The sequence below is a fragment of the Lissotriton vulgaris genome, chromosome 7 (genome assembly GCF_964263255.1).
Source record: "Lissotriton vulgaris chromosome 7, aLisVul1.2, whole genome shotgun sequence".
Taxonomy (NCBI): Eukaryota; Metazoa; Chordata; class Amphibia; order Caudata; family Salamandridae; genus Lissotriton; species Lissotriton vulgaris.
Window position 1 is genome coordinate 247,963,471 of NC_141695.1, and position 22,728 is coordinate 247,986,198.

The 22,728-nt window shown below is 42.8% G+C and overlaps 1 protein-coding gene across 1 annotated transcript in view; it reads left to right on the forward strand.

Annotated features, from left to right (window-relative positions):
* LOC147701306 (putative methyltransferase DDB_G0268948) overlaps nt 1-22,728 on the forward strand; it is a 115,001-nt gene that overhangs the window by 58,081 nt on the left and 34,192 nt on the right. Inside the window, exons 4-5 of the mRNA XM_086928619.1 lie at nt 1,707-1,920; nt 15,934-16,037. Of these exons, the coding sequence (XP_086784745.1) occupies nt 1,707-1,920; nt 15,934-16,037 (318 nt within the window). The remainder of the gene's footprint in view (nt 1-1,706; nt 1,921-15,933; nt 16,038-22,728) is intronic.

The window sequence follows — 22,728 nt, forward strand, 5'->3', positions numbered from 1 at the left end:
GGGTGTTACAGGTAGGTAAAGGGCAGGGACCAATTGGTCCCTTCCCTGGGGTGGGTACCCCCCCCTCTTCAGCCACTCTCCAGAGTGAGAGGGGGCAGGAGCCTGTCCCTGGTTAGCAGGGTGCCCCCATTCTCAAAATGGCGGGGACTCGAGGTTGTGCTTCACCTCGCCTCCCCCACCTTAGGGGTGGAGTTGGCAGAGGTGGGCACACCTCTCTTCCTCACTTGTTCTTCTCGCCGGTTCTCCCACCCAAAGTGGGACATAGAACCAGTGGGGACCAGTTGCTGAAAGCAGCAAATGGTCTGGAGAGGCTCACAAAGGCGGCATGCTTTTGCAGCTTCTCCTTTGTGAACCCTGCCCATCCTGGGGAGAAGGATTGGCACCTAATCCCTGGATGTGCATTGTTTCAGGCCCACAAGAGCAGCAGCTCTTGACCCAGGGGTCCAGAAACATGTCTGGTGGTGGCAGCCTAAGCAGCCACTCAGTCAGGTCACTAGAAGTTGGTTGAGTTTCAGGGGGCATCTCTAAGATGCCCTCTGTGACGCATTTTACTTTCAATCCCACACTGGCATCCGTGTGGGTTTAATGTGCTGAGAAGTTTGATACCAAACTTCCCAGTTTTTCAGAGTAGCCATTATGGTGCTGTGGAGTTCGTATTGACAAAGTCCCAGCACCATATGCACCTGTACCCTCACCACTGGCATAGTGCACCCAGCTAGAGGGGTGACTGGTGTATGCCAGGGCAGTGGTTTGTGGGCATGGCACACAGGGATGTGTGCCATGTCGACTCTTCACTGTGTTCTGCACCAAGACAACAAGTCTGCCAAGGCAGTGTGTGAGTGTCAGGGTACAGGACCTCTAAGGGTGGCACAATAAGTGCTGCAGCCTTTAGAGGCCTTCTCTGGTCACAGTGCCCAGGGTACCTGTGGTACCATTTACCAGAGGTTGACCCGTGACCTGAGATGCCAATTGGGTTTTGGCCCTAATGCAGTTTTAGAGAAGAAACATAGGCCCTGGCTACCTGATTAGCAGGAGCACAGGGCACACTCAGTCAAAGAACGTCAGCAATTCAGCAAAACGAAGGGGCATACCATGCAAGAAACAGGGCACTTTCTCACACAAGGCAGTTCAAAATACTGGATTAGTTTACTCTGCTACAGGGAGGTGTTCCATGGGTGGAGCGTTAGAGTTCCCACATATCCTCCCATGGATTTTGTTGCATTCCCAGATTTACCATTAGTGGTAGACTTGGAAATGTGTGAAAATGCTGCGCCTCCCCAGGTGAGGCGCAAGGAGAAATATGTTTAGTTTGCCTTGTTTCTTCCTCTTTCTATGTGTGTGTCCCTCCCTGCATAAAAACAATCCTGCCTTCAAAGCAGGAGCCCTCGCAATATGACGTAAAGATGCTTGCGTTAGCGCTAGACAGGCAAACGTGTACCAGTGCTAGGAAAGGACAGGAAAGTGCTGTATAATGGTAAATACAACACATTCCTTCCTTTTCAGGCAGAGCCGCAAGGTGGATTGCTATGGTGCGCTGCATTAAAGAATGACAAATCTGCCTCTTAGTTTCCAATAAATTTGTAAAGGTAAACAGCAGAACCTGCAGAAATATCGGAGTTTCCTGAGATCATAGAATTATATTTGATTAAAATAATTTTTAGATTCAAGTTCCTAATTTAAACTCCTCTCTTCACTTAAATTTCTAGAGTTGCTGCTGCAGAGAAGATGCCATTTGAAGATAACTCGGTGGATCTGATCACTGCTTCAGCTGCCGCTCACTGGTTCAATATGAAGGAGTTCATGACAGAAGTAGATCGTGTCCTCAAACCCAACGGCTGCCTGGCCTTTTACAGCTTACGTGCACATGGTGAACTTTACTACAAAGACTGCTCTCAAAGTGCCTCTGATGCATGGAATGAGGTGAGCGGAACACCCACATTAATCTACAAATGGAGAATTCAAGTTGTCATGCAGTTCTTGTTCTTGTGTTTTCTCTAAACTGTAAAAAAACATACATCAAAGCAATGTATGAACATTTCACATCAGGCACTGGCCTATAACATATAGTCGATGCGTTCTGTAAAGCAGCAATGACTAAGAACTCCCCAATAAACGTTATATTGTGACATATTTCAATCATTAATAAACTTGTGTATTCACATGCAGGTGAATCATGTCAAGATAGCGAATGTCACAGCAGCACATGGGTCCACATCAAGTTATGTTCCTGAAATTAGTGTTTGAACTCATACGTGGTCTACCATGCCCCCCATACCATCTCTACCCCTAAATATTTTATGTAAGCTTACATGTTTCAGAGCCTTCTGAACCCACAGAACATTTTAAGACATTGGCAAATTGACCCCCCCCCCCCCCCCCCACCACATTTCAAGGTGCTCCTCATTAACTGTTCAGGCACTTCTTGCAAAATTCAAATATCTTCGCCTGGCTAAGTACCATAATTGTTAAAAGCACCTTCCTACCAAGAAAAGTCAATTGTATAAAAAAGCACAACAATCCATGATGAAAGAACAGCACCTCTCCCAGGCATTCAACGTCTGATCCACAGCCAGTGAAACGTGCCAAATAAGATTAATCAGATAGAATCTGGATTATAAAAGTAAACAGTGTTCTCAATTAAAAATGTAGATTGCTAAACAATTTTTTTAGATGAAGACGCCCATATATAATGCCTAAAACTGATGGTGGCTTTGGCGAATGCTTTATATGGTAAATCGTGCCTGCTGAAGACATTGTAAGTGAGGGGCAATGACCGAGTGGCGGAGGTGGAACCCAAGATTGAGCTGACAACTATTATATACAAAAATCAAAATAACAATAAAAAGGTGTGCTGGCATGTAGTTAAAACAAAAAGGTATTGCCATAAATCTCGTGTGGGCAGGACAGGTTGTTCACATGCAGAAAACATTTTAATGATTTGGGTGCTTTGGGATTCCTAAATTTTAGAGGAGAACCAGCTCAATGCCAATTTTCATTGCAGAACAACAGAGGGACAGTCTGTTGCCTTAGTACATTATGAAAATACTAAGGGTCTCATTACGAATTTGTCGTGATACGGTGGGGTATTTACCACACTTGATAAATAGGATTACTACAAGGTGAGGTATCTACCAGGTGTGGTAAATATCTCCTATTCTGAGTTTTTACAAACAAAATTGTACATATCATGTAGGATCATTTTTAACACAAAACATTAGGAATGTTTCATCTTTTTTGGTGTACTTTCACCTGGATAAATTTCAGCAAGTTCTTGCTAGAGTTTATCGGTGCAAATCTATGATTGTGTCCTAATTATCACAAAATTCATAGGCCCTGATTCTATGTTTGTCCAAATGAAGGTACCATTTGTTGTGCCTGATAAATAATGATATCATGGGGTGCGTTATTTATCGGGTGCAATAAATGACACTCATTACTAGTACTTGGAGGTTAGCATGAAGCTTTTGGTGTTTATCACACCAAATTTCACATAGTTCAGTAAAATACTTTTCCGCTGTTATATTCTTGCAGATTTGACTAACTAAAATGTGAAGAAGTGTAAGATATGTAAGGCACCTGGTAATTACCAGATGCTGTAAGTAAATACCACCCAACCTGAAATTCCAGTCCCTACGTAAAGAGGGGTTTACCAGGCGTTAGAAAATTCTGACCAACCCGTAATCAGAGCAATTATTCTGACCTTTGTGCAAACTTGTACATTTCGTTATGAGGGTCAAAAAAGTTGTAGCAACACTTTGCACATTTGAAATACCATTGTAAGTGCATGCTGTGAGTGAGAGTATTTACTGAAGGAACATGTATGCATACAAGGAAGCAACTGCAAGAAAGCTGTGGGTGCATGCAGGTAGTGCCTGAGCTAGTGAGTAGGGCAGTTATAAGGGATGGGTGAGTGAAAGAATGATTGATCAAGTGCTTTTTAGGTCTCGCGTTTTCCAGTGCATGCGCTGTCTCAGCGAGACCTAAAGTAATATGTATGTTGGCCCGAAACTTAGTCTAATTTGTATTTCCGCTTGGGATTGGTTACCTGAGGCATTGTGTTGTGTTCAGGCTTTCTTTTGGCTGCTGATCCTCCAGTTACTTCCATGTACCAAAGCAGTGGCGCCTAAAAACAGTTTTTGTCCGCAACTTGCACTTGTTTTAATTAATTGCAGTGACACATCTGTTTCTCACGCCGCGTTTGTTTATTTATTTAAGGCGCGCTCCCCGTGTTCGCGATAGAATGGCGGCATTCCTCCAGCCCAGCATTCTACTTTCGCTCCCGTCGGCTCTACGGAGACAGCTTGTTTTCATTGCACTGCGCTCCGCGATGCACTTCTGTGTTGTCGTCCCCACTTCTTTGTCATCCCCACCGTCTTCTCCCATACTGCCACCTAGGCTTGGTGCACACCACCAGTGCCGCAGTTGCTGAGCGTACCGTGCAGACTCGGCCCGCCGTACACCTAGCACCCCCGGAGACATAAAACATTCTTTCTCCTTCTTGTGCTCCCACTCCCTGGCTTCGCTCTCCTTTCAGCGTTCACACTCGTTGAAATCTCTTCTGATTTATCTTGCTGCATCCTGACAAGAATCGAGCGCGTGTTTACGTTTCCGAAAATTTATCAATCATTTTCTTGCCTTTCCCCTGCCCTAGTGTCCTGAAAAATGGACACCGGCTGCAATGCTGCTTTGGCACTTTATATTTTACTGACCGTCTTCGCGTGCGAGGTACTGGAACACATCTCAAGACAACAAGAAAAGAGTAGCCCCTGGTAATTAAAGTAATGAAATATTCATTTACTCTACCTTTTCAGTTTGTCTCACAAATTAGGCTACTGCATTAATGCCTGCATCGCCTCTTTTTATTCTAATGGCTGTGCTTCGTGCCTGCAGATACCCCTTGTTGTCTCATGTCAGGGGTGAGACGTTCAATCAGGCCAGAAACCCCAGTTGTCTCATGTTAGGGATGAGACCCCCAGTTGTCTCATATCAGGGGTAAGACCCCCCAGTTGTCTCATGTCAGGGGTGATCTGTTCAGTTGTCTCGTGTCAGGGGTGAGACATTCATCCAGTAGTGGCTGTTAAAGACCCGGGTCCGGCGGAAGGTTTACACCCTCAGTACCAGACCCGAGGTCTCAGTTTTAGAAGAGTTGTTCGCTCTGCAGTCCCAAGCACTGGGCATCCCACATGGCCACATCACACACTGACGGTGTGCACCGTGCAACCGAGCATGCTGATAATGAGCTCCTGACCGATAAGGTATCAGTCCGTGCATATCGATCATATGGGAAGAGCTCGCGGGCAGGGTCACGAGTCCGAGACGGGGTCAGAGCAACTTTATTGTATGAGTTCTGTGAGCAGCATCATCATCTGCATCATCTTCACTCTGTCCGCCACACAACCAGTCTCTGTTCATCACAGAACCCTTCACTCTGTCTAACACACAACCAGTGGAGTTATATTTGTGGTTATCTCCTTTGGTTCTAACCCGTAGGAAGAATGGTCAGCTGAGGGTATGCATTGACCTCAGGAGCTTACAAAAGTGATTTGAATTGACTCATAACCTCTTCCCAGACTAAATAATATAGTTACAATGTTTGCGGGTGCCAGAGTATTCAGATATATTGATTTGGCATCTGCATACCATCTGGTAGTGTTGAACCCTTCCTTTAGACACCTGACTGCCTATGTTGCCTTTATGAGGACGTTTCAAATTAGGAGGATGCTGTTCAGGCTAGTGTCTGCAGGGTCTGTTTTTCAATGGATTCTCGAGGAAGTTTTGAAAGTGGTTGTCACCTTTCAAGATGACATTTTAGTTGCTGGAAAGAATATTGAACTCTTGCTTGTCGCAGGTACTTGACCCATGGGGAACGCGCGGTAGGAGGAAGTTTATGTCAGCCCGGTAATCCCACCACTTTCCCACCCAGACATGTGAGAACAATTAGATTTATTTTCAGCTAAATTTGAAATTTTCAGGGGATTCTGGGTTGGAAAATGTTGGGTAATCCGCGGAAGTCACCCCTCACTGGATTCCCCCGGGTGTCAAGTTTGCATAAATGTCTGGGATTGGTAGATTTACCTAGATGGCCACCGAGCCAGAGATCAAAAATGCAGGTGACTCTCTCGCAAATGTATTATTTTTATTTATAAAGCGCGAACATGACCAAAATGTTGGTGTCAGAGCACTGTACAACCTAATAAATAGCATCAACTATACAAGGAGTAAAATATAGAATATACAGCATGAAAAGATAATACAAAGAGAAATAGTGAAATAGTGAAAACACCTGCAAATAAATCAAATTGGCATAGATAGTTGCATCAGATAGGAAGGAGATTATTCAGTAGTCTAATTGTATTTGTTTTGTAAAAGAACGAATTAAGGGATGGTCCTGATCCCAAGAGGAAGAGAATTTCAAATTCTTGGGGAAATTCAAGAGAAAGATCTCTTATAGGTTTACTTTTTTTGAAATTTTTGAGGTTTCTGCAGTAGGGCGCATATATACTACGAGAAGCAAATCAAGGTATTTTTGTAATCCATAATTTTGAAGTCTCCACAGTACATTTTGTGACAATTCCGGTCATGGGCACTAATTCTACCCACACAAGTGAGGTACCATTTTTATCCGGAGACTTTGGAGAATGCAGGGCTGGTGGAAGTTTGTGGATCCATGCAGATTCCAGAACTTTCCATCACAAAAATGTGAGTAAACTGTCTCTTTTTACGTTTGAGGTTTGCAAGGGATTCTGGGCAACAGAACCTGGATAGAGGCATGCAAGTAACCCCATCCTGGATTCCCCTTGTTGTCTACTTTACAAATGTACAGGTTTGCTACGTTTCCCTAGATGCCAGCTGCGTTAGGGCCCAAATTCCAAAACAAGGCAATTGGAAACAAAGGTTCAGTGCCTAGTGGGCTTTCTGCTGCCCTGGGGGGTTGGGGGTCAGGGGCTATTGAGGGGGGAGAGAGGACAGAAAGTCTGTGGAATTTTTTGAAGGGGGTTGGTGCATCAGCAGCCCCCACCCCAATGTGTTTAAAATAAAATTAATCCCTGATGCTTAGTGGGCTTTCTGCCCCCTGGGGGTCAGATCTGGGACTACTGCCACCGGGAGGGGGAGGGGGGCAGAAAGACTGGCATTTTGTTTTGGGTGTGGGGGCATTGGCATGCACATTCTGGGCACCCCACCACTGAACTTTGTAAAAAAAAGAAATCCCTGGTGCCTAGTGGGTTTTCAGCCCCCTCGGAGGGGGGGGGGGCAGATAAGGGGATATTGCTCCCATCTGCCTCTCGGGGGCAGAAAGACTGCAACTTTGTTTTAGGGCATGGGGGCATTAGCATGCCCATTCTGGGCAGCCCAATCCCTGAACTTTGAAAAAAAATAATCCCTGGTTCCTAGTGGGTGTTCAGCCCCCTGGGGACAAATCAGGGGCTACTGCCCCATCTGCCTCCTTGGGGGGCAGAAACACTGGCATTTGGCATTTTCTGGGGGGGTTGGTGGCATTGGCATTCCCTTTTTGGGCAGCCTCCACGCTTGAACTTTGAAAAAAATATCCCGGGTGCCTAGTGGGTTTTCTGCCCCTGGGGGGTGGGGCAGGTAAGGGGATGTTGCCCCATCTGCCTCCCTGGGGGGCAGAAAGACTGTAGCAATTTTTTTAAGGCTGGGCAGCCACCACCCCTAAGCGCACACAAACAAAATCCATGGTGGCTAATAGGCTTTCTGCCCCTGGGGGGATGTGGGGCTATTTATTTATTTATTTTTATTTATAAAGCGCAGCATTCATCCCGAAGGATATCAAGGCGCTAGTAGCAACTGTCATGGTGAGGTAGCTGAAAGTAGGACTTATTGTTTAGGAACAGGTAGCTGAAAGTAGAACTGTAGGAGTTATTGTTTAGGGAACAGGTATGTTTTAAATTTTTTTCAGAAGAGCAAGTAGTTAGAAGTGAGTCGTAGGTTGAGCTGGAGTTCATTCAATTTCCTGGCTGCCAAGTGGGAGAAAAAACGCCTGCTGGCTCTCACCTTTCTGATGCGCTTAGTTCTAGCCAGAGCTGAGTGAAGTGAGCGAAGACTCGTGGAAGGAACGTAAAACTCAATTTTCTCTTGGAGTATTAAAGGGCCTGTTCAGTATAGGGCTTTGTGGGCATGGCTCAGCAGCTTGAACGCTGCGCTTTGCCTCATGGATAGCCAATGCAAGGCCCTCAGGCATGCAGTAGCTGAGCTTAGCCTGCCTTTGTTGCAGACAAGTTTGGCAGCAGCATTCTGAAGAACCTGTAGTCGTGAGAACAAGAGTTTGTTCATACCCATGAATAGTGCGTTTCAGTAGTCCATTTGGCTAACCAGCAATGCTTGTATGACAGACCTTCTACAGTCGAGTGGTATCCAGGGGAACAGCCTGCCCAGGAGTTTAAGGGTTGTAAATCCCTTTCCACAGAGGGACCGTACATGGTCCTTCATGGACAGGGTGTCGTTGAAAATGATACCCACATTTTTGGCGCAGTGCTTTGGAGTTGGAGCGATGCCCAGTGTGAGTGGCCACCATGTAGGATTCCATACTAATTTGGCGCCTCCAAAGAGTAGAATCTCGGATTTCCCTGCATTCAGCTTTAGGTAATGCTCGTGCATCCATTGTGCCATCTCCGTAAGACAGTTGTGTAACTTTGATTTGGTGACTTCAGTCACCATCAACTGTGTGTCGTCAGCATAGGAGCAAATACCAATGGCCCACTTCCTGCTAATTTTGGCCAGTGAGGAGACGTAGGCATTAAACAGGGTGGGACTAAGGGATGCGCCCTGCGGGACACCAGAGGTGATGGAGTTCTATTTGGACTGATGTTGGCCGAGGTGAACCGATTGTGTTCGATTGCTTAGAAATGAGCTGATCCAGTTCAGTGCATTTGAGGGAATTCCTTTATCGTAGAGGGTTTCTAGCAGACTATTAAGCGAGACTGTGTCGAACGCTGCCGACAGGTCCAACAGTATCAATGCAACTGCCCCTCCTTGGTCTGTGCCCCCTGGGGGATCAGAAAGACTTGCATGTTTTTGGGAGTAAGGATGGAGGCATTTGCAAGCCCATCCTGGGCACCCCCATCCCTGGTCTATAAAAAAACAAGAATCCCAGGATTCTACGGTGCATTCTGCCCCATCTGCCTCCCCAGGGTGGCAGAAAGACTGATTATACCGTAATCCAATGGGGAAGCAAAGACTCTTTACCAAGGGTCCTCTTCTCTCTCCCTGGTGCCTAAAGAGTAGATCCCTGCTTGATGATCCCGAGCAGGGATCCACTAGAGAATGGTAACATTGGAAAGGGGCGAACCTCCCCTTTCCAGCTATAACTCTCCCATGTGTTTCAGTGCTAGGGGGCTGAGAGAGCCCCACAAGCACAGAAACAGTGAAACTAAGTTAGTTTAATTTCCATGCGAGTGATAGTCATTAGATAGAAAAAAAATGGCTTGGGACGTTAGGGAAACTCCCCTAGCTTCCCCACCTCTGTGGTCCCCCAAAAAGAAAATCCCTCTGCTGTTTGCAGCACAGGGATTTAGTTCTCCTGTGCACATGACAGAATGGTTCTGTCATGAGCATAGGAGCACTGGTGCTCATGATGGAATCATTCCATCATGAGCCCCAAAGGGGTTAAAGGAAGTATTCCTAAGGGAAGGTTGTCCCAAAGAAATAGTTTCAGACAATGGTGTCCAATTTGTATCAAGATCCATGAATGAATCTTTAGGGACAAATGTCAACAGACATAGGAGAATTGCTCTTTATCATCCACAAGTAAATGGGCTCATGGAAAAGATGAACCATACTTTGATGGATTGTGTGCAGTGGTCTATTTAGAAAAAAGTTGATGTGATAGAAGCAGTTGATAGCATGTTAAGGGCACATCGGTCAAGCCCGAATGGTACCACTGATATGAGCCCATTTTAAGTTATGGGAGGGCGTCCTCCAGTAGCAAAAATGTGTCCAGGATGGCTACGAACATTTCAATCCAAAATTGCTCTTGAGAAACAAGTTGACAGCATCATCTGACCTAAAATGAAAGCTTCTCAAGCTAAAATGACACGCACACAGTTAAAGATATTCAGAGAGTGAAAATTGGATATTGGATTTAAATTAAAGATTCCACTTATGTTGCGAAAGGCATGTCGAAGTTCAGGAGACCAGTTCAAAAGAAAGCGGTGTCTGGAAATGCTGACCGTGTCAAAGGTAATAAATGGTGGAACATGGAGAGACTGATGGAAGTGGCTTATGATCTGAAAGATCCTGGGTATCCGGATATTCCTTCAAACTGTAGTATCATGAAACATTTTCATGAAATGGATAACCTGTACAACGTAGAAGTGCAAGGTCCATTAAAAGATCATTGCAATACTGAGATATATGATGTGCAGTCCTGCATACTATTCACACGTTTGTTTGGTATTACTTTTACATGTTTATAGTATAAAAGTCAAGAGCTCTTTGTTTTGTTTAATTTTATCCATAGTTTGGTATTTATTAGGAAGAAGGGAGATGTTATGGCGGTCCTGAAATGTCATGGTATGACATACCATTATTCCTGCTTATAATGTAAAATATTTGGGGATTTTGTTGTGAGGGTTCAATGTGTGAGCAGTTGTCCTGATGCTGCCAGAGGGTTGTGGAACCAATGCTTCAATTGAGGGTGGTGTCATAAAAGTGTCATGGAAGGCCAGGAAGTAGCCCTGTTGTTTTTTTTTTATATGTTAAAAGCAACCAGTAACTATCTTTATTTACCTAGGAGTCTGTGCTCCTCTGCCGTTTCATATTGGGATGCATTGTGTTCACCAAGAGTGAATGTACACAAAGTTCTTTCATACCTGTATTTGTAAATAAAATAAGCTGAATTTAAGAGGAGTACAGATGGATGATTAAAGTTACCACTGACCTGAACTTAAACGGTTTTAAATGATAGGAAGATTCTATGGTATGCTGCTGTATCAGTTTGGCGATTACTGTACCGGATAGTCCCAAAAAGAAGTTTGGGTGGCTGGCAGGTTAAATGCAGCCAGCTGTAAGGAGGCTGGCTGTTGAGCAATTGCGTGCCAAAATGGAAAGCCTTTAGATTTGGGTCCTAGATAAACTGATCAAGGATCCCTGAGAGTTTATAAGTGAACCTATGTTTCACGGGAGCAGCTGCTGACACCCGAAATCTCTAGCGACAATTAACATGGGGAATAGACACCATTGTGAGAAACGGAAACAGCTTGACAGCCTACGTGTTCTAAAGACCAAAGTTGACAAAGCTGTTAAACAGTGTTCAAACCAAGAAGTAACTTCCTCTATTGGCCAGGGATTCCTGCGCGATTACGTAATGTTCCCGCCTTTCCCTGCAGGGAAAATCTTTTCCCTTTACAGAGTCCAAGCGCAGTCAAAGAATTTATCACACGCACTCCTGGATTTTATGCTCTATATAGGCTGCACGTGTTCATACAAACAATACAAGAGTTCTTGGCTAGACGTGCAATCTCGCATGAATAAGGGGAGGGACCCCCTCCCAAATGTACTTTGAGGTCAGAGAGTTGAGGGGTGAAATAACCAGAAGCAAGAAAGGAACTCCCTCTTGACCTATATATACTTTATAATTGGGGAAAGCCTCCAATAACAGGGGCATACATAAACCACATCTTAGACTTATTAGGTTATTTATTTATTTTTATTTTTAGAGTTTTTTTGTCATGCAAAAATTCATATTTTCTTTTTTCTTATTTGAAAACAAGTAGTGATTCACTGTATTTCATGTAGTTTTCTTTAAATAAATATACAAAAATTCATATTGTATTTACAAAGTCAGAGTAGATAAACATATCTTTTTTTTAAAAATAACGAGAGGCTTTCCCCAATTATAAAGTATATATAGGCCAAGAGGGAGTTCCTTTCTTGCTTCTAGACGTGCAATCTCACCACACTATGCTAGATTTGCAGTGTACGCATGCCCAAAAGAAATGTCAAGAGCAGATCTGGATCTGCTAATGAAAGCAAAAGTGATCGCGGGAACGTGGTCTGTGGTGGGGGAGGGGTGGAGCGAGGTGCGCTGTAAGGGTGCAGAGAGACAGAGCGAGCTGCGCCCGTGGTAGCGCGAGAGGAAAGCCAGATGGCTCCTCTGCTCATGCCTGTGTGCATAATCGCACACAGAATGCCACACAGAGCTGTGGTAGGACTTTTAAAAGCCCTAACTAAATGTCTTGCAGAGTAGCGCATGCGCTGGCTCAGGCAAGACCTAAAAAGGACATGGCTGTGTGCCATTTCTGGGCTATTGTGTGTTTGGGGAACTAAGTTTTTGCCCTTCGGTGAACTGTATAGGATGGATGGAAATCCTCTGGGTCCCATGGAGAGCCGCTCCAACCTGTAGTTTGGGTCGCCTCAGGGGACATAGACCCAATCATTCACTATTGCTAGATGTGCCGCCCATTAATAATTTCATATATCTGGAAGGCCAGTACCTCAATCATATACCCCACGTACTAACTTGTTTAGAGCAATTCTCGGCTCCATAGAAAAGAGTATAGAAGGGAATCTATGGATTGGAAGAAGCTATCTGGCACTAGGTAGAGGGTATTCTGTAAAGTGTAGAGCATTCGGGGTAATTTCATCATTTTAAACATCGACGCTCACCCCAATAGAGAGAGCGGTGGAGTTTTCCAATGCTCGACATCTGCCTTAAAACGTCCAGGAAGGATGATAAATTCAAGCGGTAAATCAGGACAGGGTCCATGGTAACATAGATGCCTAGGTATTTAAAGTGTCCAGCTGACATGGGCAGCTCCACCGCTCTATGTAATATGGGCAAGTGCTGCCCAAAGTTCTGACCAAAGGTATGAAAGATGTGTGTGAGGAAGGTAATCGTTGGACACAAAGAGAAGGATATCATCCGCATACAATAAATGCGTTCTTACCATGATTCTCCCCATGTGACTCCCATCACAATTGGACCCTGTCAAACCCATGCCGCCGAGGGATCCAAGGCCAAAGCAAATATTAAGGGGGAAAGAGGGCATCCCTGTCTGCTTCCTTTACCCAGAGGGAAGCTACGCAATGTTATGTCATTTACCCTAACCTAGACAGTGAGGGCTGTGTATAGTAATCACATCCAACTCAGGAAATTTGGACCGATGCCCATACAGTCATGTGTTCCAAACAATTATTTCCTTTCAGGGGTGTCGAACCCCATTGAGGCATCCATTGACAAAACCATGGTGGAGACTTTGTCGTTTCTGGAGCCCGCCATCACTCTGTACAGCCTATGAAAATTGAAGCGGGTTCTTCTGTTAGGCATAAAGCCCAACCGATCTGGATGCACAAGGGTAGTTCTAACCCTGCGTAGTCTTGTAGCCAAAATCTTGGCGAGAATCTTGATCTCCACATTGAAGAGAGAGACTGGGTGATATGACGTGCACTTCTTCAGCGGTTTCCCTGCCTTATGAATAATAACTATTGTGGCGAGGCATTGATCTGATGAGAGTGTATGTTTGCCTCTCGCCTCCCTCCAAATGTGGAGCAAATGGGATATTAATCTGGACCTAAGTGTTTGTATAGTTCAATAGGAAGACCATTAGATCCTATCGCTTTACCCGAATTCAGTGCTAGTATTGCCAGTTCTATTTCGCATTGTTCGATATCTCCCTCTAAATAGTATCGGTGATCCTCTAAGAGAGTCGGGAGCTTAATGTCTCTAAGGAAGTCAAGGATCTCTGCATGGAGCCAATGATAGTGGATGAATATAGTTGCGCAAATGCCTCCGAATTCCCTTCCGGATCGAAGACATTTTCACCCGACCCTGTCACTATTTCCTTCTTCATAGATATGCCATTTGGACAAGGTGTGTACATTTTTCGCCCTCTGTTCCATTAAATCTCTATTTTCTTTGTGTCTGAAGCAAAAGGTATAGATCTGCCTTCCATGTCTTCCAGCCAAACCTGCATAGGGACATTGTCCTTAAGTAGTGAGGCTACTTGTTCCTTTAGTTGGGTGGTTGTCTCATTAATCCTTGTGACCTGTTGATTTGTCTCTCTTGGAGCCTCTCTTTCTCTTTATTGAGCTCCGCTCAGATGAATGACATGTCAGCAACTACTGAGCCAAGTTTAGGCTCCAGATTTTTTTTAACACTTTGAATGGACGCCATAATGTCCGGGAACAATGGTTCTTGGGCCTCCTCACTAGTAAGCGAATGTATTTCGGGCCTTAGTCTGGCCCTTCGTCAGGTGTATTATCAAAGTCTGGTGAAGTCAAAAGAATGTAATTCAAAAGGTTGACTTCTGAGGCAATGGCATCTGAGGCCAGACGTAGGCCAGAAATGCATTAGGTTACAAGGATGTACGTATGAGGATCACGTACGCACACTACCAGCTACTGATTAAGGCCTGTTGGCATTTTTGCAGCGCTTAAGGTTATAGTGACCAGTGTAAGATGTCCCTCATGTGACGAAGAATGACCTTTGAAATTGTAAAACTTTTGATGAATTGAATGAACTTGGAGCAAACCTGGATTAACTTGCTGTAGCAAGAGTATACATTTTCACTGTGCGTCCGGAGATGGGGTGAGAGGTCACCCCATTTTCTATTGTTTTTCACAATGCACTTGGCTTATGGCAGACCACAATACTGAGCCAGCACGCAAATAAACTTACAAATGGACTAATGTTGATGAAAGGAAGCAATTGGTGTGCACTCTATTAACCCTTTTCTTATTGGTTCATTTTCTGCCTTTAGACCTGTCGGCACCCATGGATTAAATACGTGAATGAAATTCCATGACAAAGTCACAAGAGAGACTTTTTGTAAAGAACATTGCCTCAGAAGTCAACCTTTTGAATTACATTATTTTGTCTGCAACAGACTTTGATAATACCCCTGACAAAGGACCAGATTAAGGCCCGAAATGCATTGGGTTACAAGGATGTACGTATGAGGATCACTTACGCACCCTACCAGCTACTGATTAAGGCCTGTCGGCATTTTTACAGCGCTTAATGTTATAGTGACCAGTGTAAGATGTCCCTCATGTGACGACGGAAGAACTTTGGAAATTGTGAATCTTTTGATGAATTGAATAAACTTAGAGCAAACCTGGATTAACTTGCTGTAGCACGAGTATATATTTTCACTGTGTCACCGGAGATGGGGTGAGAGGTTGCCCCATTTTCAATTGTTTTTCACATTCTGTGATACCCACACAGCTATGTTAAGCAAATTAACCAGCATTGTGTGCCGTGTAAAACAGATCAACACAACCAGTATCTTTCACCAAGGTTCTAATGCAATCCATTTTGTAATATACAATATGCCATACACTCCCTCACTCACCGATGAAGAAATTACTAAATGAGTCATTTAAAAATAGCTTGAAAAAGGGAATCTGCTAAAAACTATTCATTGCTCTTCCCCACATTGTAATTCCCTTACCGTAAGCATAGGTGGGTCAATTCTTGGTTTCTGGTTGAGAAGCCTGTCCCATTCTCCAAAAAGATTTAGCTAACCAGTCCGAATACTCACTTTATCTGCAACCATCTTGAATGGCATAGTGGTCGCTAACAGGAAAATAGGGAAATAGCCCCCACATGCTGCAAGAAACTCCAGGTGCACCACAGGCATTTATTTTTTGTTTTCAACATGACATATCATTGAATATTAAATGAAAGTTCCCTGCAGACATGGCAGAAAACTAAAAACTGATGGGTAAACTGCTGCATGACTTACAGCATGTATGGTCAGTGAGGGGATAGCAGAATTTCAGGTGAGAAAAGGTATGAGAGCGAAGTAGAGGACAGACCATGATCTGAACTGATCTTATGCTTGAGAAATGGATTAATAATATGGTGAAATAGTGAGGAAGTTGCAGCCATTACTGCATCTTTTATATTTTGAAAGATATGAAGAGGAGATTGGGCATTCCATTCTAGTCATATTACTGTATTTATCTCTGCAGGCTTTGGAATTTATTTCGATTAAACATGGTGCTGGAAAATTTGACCAATGGCAATCTGAATACAAAGAGATATTTGATGAAGTGCATTTTGCAGATAAAACAAGGTAAGACAAATATTGAAATGGTTGGAGAGCCAGGAAGTCACCTTGCAGTGGCCATAGCTGTCCACAATGCAAATGGTTTGTAAACAACAAAAAAAACTCGTAAAATGACTAAACATTGGCACTATATACATTCCATATGTGTAGGCAATTTCCTCTAATGCCTTGTACCTTTACATTTTAAAGAAGTGTGATATATTTATACTCATACTGAGTCCTTACCATTCACACCCTGGCCACCTTTCTTCATTTGCTCCATTTGACTTTTTTTCTAAGTTATATGATAAATCCAACCAGAAGCATCACTACTGAGTGTATGGTGGGTTCTGGCAACTGAGGAAGGTGTTCTATTTACTCTGTGTATTTTTTTCTTGAATGAATAAATGAATGTACTATGAAAGTTAAAGGTTGGTGATACTATGTAAAGGACTCACCAAAATGAGTCCTTTTAGTAGTTTCTCTAACTACCTGTACTTCTCTGATGGAAGGTCGGAGACTCCAGAGAGTAGATTCTATAGCTATTAATGTAGACTCTCTTTGTTTGATAACTAAAACTTGACTGCACCTTTAGAATTAACATATTGAGGTGTGCTAACTGGATCGTATCAAGGTGTTTGGATTTCGGGCATTCAGGATTGATATATAAAACACATCTATGTTCCAGGAGTTTATCTTCAAACCTAACTCTATCAATGACAATAAAGCTAGTTTTAGTTATTGAATGCATGAAAAACATGGTCTCATTTCCTCAGCGTGAGCAACTTGTTAATGAGCAAGCATCCAAGTTTTGGGCATTTTGAAGTTTTCCAATATATTGTATATATTGTATATATGTAAGGTACAACACAATTATGTAGTTGAGCCTGGATTTGAATAATGTCCCCATAAATATTTTTTGGTTTCACACGTGATCAGGTAGAATATTCTTCTTAATGAATAATCCGGGTTGCTTATTAGTTTATTGAGGGATGGGGCAAGAAACATAGTTTACTTATTTTTTTGCATTTAGCTATAGCCAGCACTTTGCAATGCAGTTGTATATATTAAGGAGTCAGTTCTGCAGGCTCACCAATTCAAGTTGAGGCTACGTTCATTTTCCATAATAAAGAGGTTTCATGTAAACTTTGATTGGACAAGTATGGTTGGTGACCCCTGTGAACTCCACAACCAAAGGTATGTGATATGCTCTAGGTGCTTGTCAGGGGAGTCAGTGGAGCTTGGGGCCTGAAAAATAGGGCCAAGTTCCTACAAGAATTAGAAGGGGCAAGGGATTCATGAAACTATCCCCAGAATTGCCATGGTCCTAGAGGAGAATAACCCTGAGAAGGATGAATCTGAGCTTACAGTGGAAGAGGTGTCTGCTCTGGGAAATCTGCTAGCTGGTTTGAAAGCAGCATGTGGATGCTTCCAAGTAAGCTCCTGCAAAAGGTAACCAACCCACTCTTGAAGGTCTTTGGCAACAAGTTGAGAGAGAGAAAAATGGGAATACCACGAAAGATCATCAAATCTCCTGGGAGGTTGGTCTCCCTAGTAGAGAACTTAAGGTCCCTGAGTCAGCCAGAGTGCTGGTGATACCCCAGTGCAACACGGCCTACCAGCTGGCCAAAATCAACATGTTTACTGGCTCCAGATGAGGCTGAAGGTAGATGAGTTATGACAGTCTTGTGAGGCTTGCCAAGCTAGTGACTAATCTGGTACATGGGGTTAGGCTTCATCATAGACATTTTATGTGGTAGGGACGCTCTTTGGGAGTGTTGGGCAGGTAGCTGCCAGGCCCCTGTAATCTAAGTTCAGGTTTAGGGAACAGGATCATCTTAGTGGTGGAAGAACACATCACTCGGTAACCTGGAGCTATAACCTTAGGACTGTGAGGGGCAGGGCCCTACTCAGTATCTTTCCCCAAATGGGTTTTCAAAATAGCATGCTTCTTACAGAGGGCCAGGCTTCATGTGAGCATACAAGAAGTTCATATGGGATCAGTTTGGTTTACTTATAAGTTTTCCACTCTGGAAGGCATGATTATAAGAGTAAAAGAGCCTATTCTGTTTAGGTGTGTAGTCTTGTTACCATTCTTGCTGTTTGCCTACAGGAAGGTTTCCCAGAAGTGATCAGGTTTAAACCTCCTTCAACATTTGTTTGTGTACTCTGAGAAGGTGGTTTATTCGTTAGGGTCGGCAAATGTCCAGCACAAATATTAAAAGCACAATCCTGTTAGGTCCAGTAAAAAGCTTCAGTAACTTAAACCTGATCTCAAACTTTGGTAGCTATGGCACAGAGCAGACACCTTAACTTAGAGAAAATCAATAAAGCATTTAGTAATACCAAAAACAGTTCAAAATCCCACTCCAATTTTCTTGGTGATCCAGTCCTGTCGTCATTTTTTCCGATGGTTTTACCACCCGCCTACTTGGTGGTCCACCCACTCGATTTACATGTTGGAGGATCTACGGATTAAAGACCATACGAGTGCCGCCAACTCCACCAGGATTTTCCACCAATCGCAATATTTTTTGCAATTCCTACATGAATCCCGTTTTGCAAGTACTTAATAGCGATTCCTTATGAATCGCTACTAAAGACTCGCAAAACGGGTCTTTGATGAATCTAGCTGATAGACACCAGATGACATCAACATATATGGATTTCACTGTGTCAGATGATGTTTTTTATTGTTAAAAATTAATTTATCTTCTAATGTAGCCATGTACAAAACCACCATCTCTGGGGCAAAGGGACATCCCATTGCGGTCCCTTTTGTCTGCAGATAAAATGTATCTTTAAACTTGAAGTCGTTGTTTCTCAATGCTACTGATGCCAGTTATAGGATGAAGTCTGTTGGTACTCAGTGAGGTCTTGTTCTGGCTTCCAAATGAAATTCAATTGCTTGGAAGGCCTCATCCTGAGGAATCTGTGTGTACAGAGAGACCACATCTACAGATACCAACGGTTGTCTTTGGGAATCAAATTGTGAACCTTCTGTTTTATTGATGAAGTCCATAGTGTCCCTAAAGTGTGAGGGCACTTCTTGTAGAAATGGTGTTAGGAAGGTGTCCACGTATTTTGAAATTGGTTCCATTACAGAATCACAGCCCGAAACAATCGATCTTCTTGGTGGCTTCAACAGTTGTTTGTGAATTTTTTTAAAGAAATAAATAACTGGGATCCGTGGATGTTTCTTATTGAGGTACTGGAATGCTTTAGGATCTAATGCTCCACCTTCCAATCCATCATCAAGGATTTTAGTTATTAGCCCTTGTATTTATCCTGTTGGATCATCCTTAATTGGCCGGTACCAAATCTGATTATTGACTTGATTTCTTACTCCTTTTAAATACATTTCCCTTGTCAAACCACCACCACACCGCCTTTCTCTGACAACTTAATGATTATTGAGTCATCTTTCTTAAGATCTTGAATGGCCTTTTGCTATCCTGATGTTAGATTTTTGTGCTGTAGGGGTTCTTCTTTTCAAGCTGTTGTATTGATGACAAGACTACTTGTTCAAATGCTATATTTTCCTTCTGAATGGTGTGGGCTGAGGGGGTAAATTTTGATCTATGCGCAAGTCCAGATGGTTCATTGGGTGTTGCATTCTCCTTAAGTGAAAAGAAAGCTTTTAATCTGATTTTTGCAGAAGAACTCAATAGCTTCTATCTTCAATCGTACAACGTCAGTGTGTGTACTATGTACACATTTGAGTCCTAACTCAAGGACTTATTCCTCCTCTTTAGTTAATATTTTATTTGACAAATTGACAATCGAAGTTGTGTTTATGTTTTATAAAACTGGCGCCTTGTTCGCATTGCCCATGGTTGCTGTTTAAAGCGCAATCATTTTATTTGCTGTCCTTTTTCAAAAAAATACTTTGATCTTTGTTGATTCATGTTGGAGGGGCCTTCCCCTAGGTCTGAATCTACAATTGAATCCGATGAGTTTTTGGAGAAAGTTAAAAACATGTTTTTAGATCTTCCTTGGTAGTCCGACAGTATTCTGGGAGAGTCCGCCTTTGTATAGAAATCGTCTTTCAGGTACGGGTAGACTGTCGCAACATTAAATGTTCACTTGTCGTTTCCCAGTTTAGCGGATTTAAAGTTAATAGTGTTATCTATAAAAGCAACCAATTCCTTTTCTAGCAGAGATCTGGCCTCTGCTACAGCATGGTTTGCTTCTTTGGCTTGTCTTTTACAAATCCGTTGAACGGACTATCAAATCACGACTACATATGGTGCTTCTAAAGCTGAATCCTTTTTTATACTCCGGATCTTCTGTGAAAATGACTGGAATATTTTTAACCTGCAAACCCCAGGGGATAGTTCCAGCTTTAAGATGTACAAGTAGAAAAAAGCCATTCAATTCTGTCCGCATATGCCTTTTACGTAGACTTATTCGCTTTTCTGATTCATTTTGTTGCTTGGCAGAGGTAATGAAAGAAATTGTAGAAAAAGGACAGGGGGTAGAAATTAAATTCTGAATGTGTTCCTCAGTAAAAAATGGTGTATCCCTTTCTGACATCTTTCTTCAGAGAGTATCAAGTCGCTGTGACCTGTACCACCTGTACCATTGGGGTCTATGATTGCTCATAATTGTGATTCGCTGTATTAACAATCTTTGTGGGTACCTACCCACTCTAAACAAATTCGAAAGGGGTGATGGCAATGGTACAGACAACTAGATAGGGCCCATCAAATTCTAAACAAGATAGTATCTAGCTGTCAACATACACGCTGTTTTTGATTTAAACAGACTAAGACCAAACATTAAATATATTGATATACGATATTTAATTTTATAGTAATTTATAGTTTTTTATTGTTCATTTACCAATATTATTGTTGTTGGGCTCTATCTAGTTGTCTGTACCAAGGCTATTCCCCCCCCCCTTTGAGTTTACTTTTAGAAAGTTGGCATTTTCCTGCCCTTATCCATTATGTGCCTGCAGCCTGTCCTAGGTCACATGCCAGGGTAGAGTTGGCAGTTAGACTTTGTGATTTCCTCCCAGACAGTCTATGGAACTGGACCCTGTCCAGGATTTTAATAATAACGGGCAAGTAGTCTTTGGCGACCAACTACATTGGGAACCTCAATTTTAATACCAAGCTCTTCAATAAATGGCTCGCCGATTGCATCACCTGCACAGCTCCCACCAGAATCAAGACCCACAAAAACAACAAATGACGCAGCTAGTACACAAACAACATCCGGGAGTCCAAGCGCCACTTTGAACAGCTTTAAAGGAAATTGAGAATCAACAAAAACCCCACTACAGGATACACATACAATCCACCCTCATCTCTATCACCAACAATAAGATTACATTAGCATTTCCTTGAAATCTCAATCCCAAAGCTCTATTTTTCCCTGTGGAAGACCCAGGTGTCCTAAGAATGCCAGAAAGCTGGAGTACAGATAAATAATTAGTATTTAATCTTGAGAACTGGAACAACTAGAAAAATAAGTGAACAATTATTTTTAGAAATAAAAATAAAACAATTCAAAGACTAAGTTTGATTTTGAATAAATATTATTGACAATGAAGTTTCAGGAGGCTAATTTGTATTAGCATGCCAACTTCTCCTGGCCTAAAAAGGGAGGGATGAATGAGGTGTGAACCGCCACCCAGGAGCAAATACATTTCCCTGATTGGACGGATATGTCCCCTCTGAACTCCATCAAATATGTGATGTGTGGCTTGTGGGCATCCTGTGGCACCACACTGTCAAATCCTGTTTCACAGATCTATTTAGATCCAGGTATAATTAATGTCCCATATGAAAGGGAGAGAGAAAATTCTTGTGTTGTCCCTGTCTGGTTGTTGAGGAACCCTGCTCTTATCCTACCAGACTTCTATCTCTGGTTTTTTGTGGTACTAGTGCCTGCTTCAGACTGTATTTTGATTTTCTTGTTAGAAGAGGGAGTACATTGGTGGTTTCCCTTTGATACTTTGATGCACATTCCAGACCTTAGAAGTTAAGATTAGTATGTCCAGAGACATTAACCATCTTTAAAATTCCCTGATACATGGCATTCTGGGCCTATTTGCAGTGAGGCTCAGAAACTGCTGAAAAAATTTAATAAAGTAGGTCCCAGGAATATGTATACCATTCGCGAGAGAGTACCAAGAAGTCACCCCAATAGCAAGCTGGCATCAGACATAAATGTTACTTCATCTTCAGAATGCTTTCGTGATCTGTGGAAGATTAGAAGATGACTGGACCTGCTGTCATTTAGGCCTGGGTGAATTGTTTATTCTGCCGGTAGAATCAGAGGAATTTGGTAATTCCACATTACTTTTGCAACAGAGAAATACTTATAAAGTCTGTCGCTCCACCGGTGAATTAATGTGCAGGATTTTTTTTTAAAACAGGGCTGGAAGTGGGAACAGCCCCTCTATATTTAATCTGCAATGGTTTTTAAATTTTTAGAGACTGTTCGCTCTTGCGGCCCCATTTACAAACCACTGCAGTCAATACATCTCAGCACCCTACATACTCACTGTGTGTATGTGCATGTGTGTCTGAGTGTGTGGCTCATTTTTTCTTAGTTTTCCATGCCTGCTCCTTGGCTATGTGGTGGAAGAGCTAGCGACCACCATTTTTGTACACACAGTGGGTGTTTCAATACTTTTATTCCATTAGTAAACCATATTCTAGCAACAGTGATAAAAGAAGCATGTGATATTTTTGTTCATTTTTGT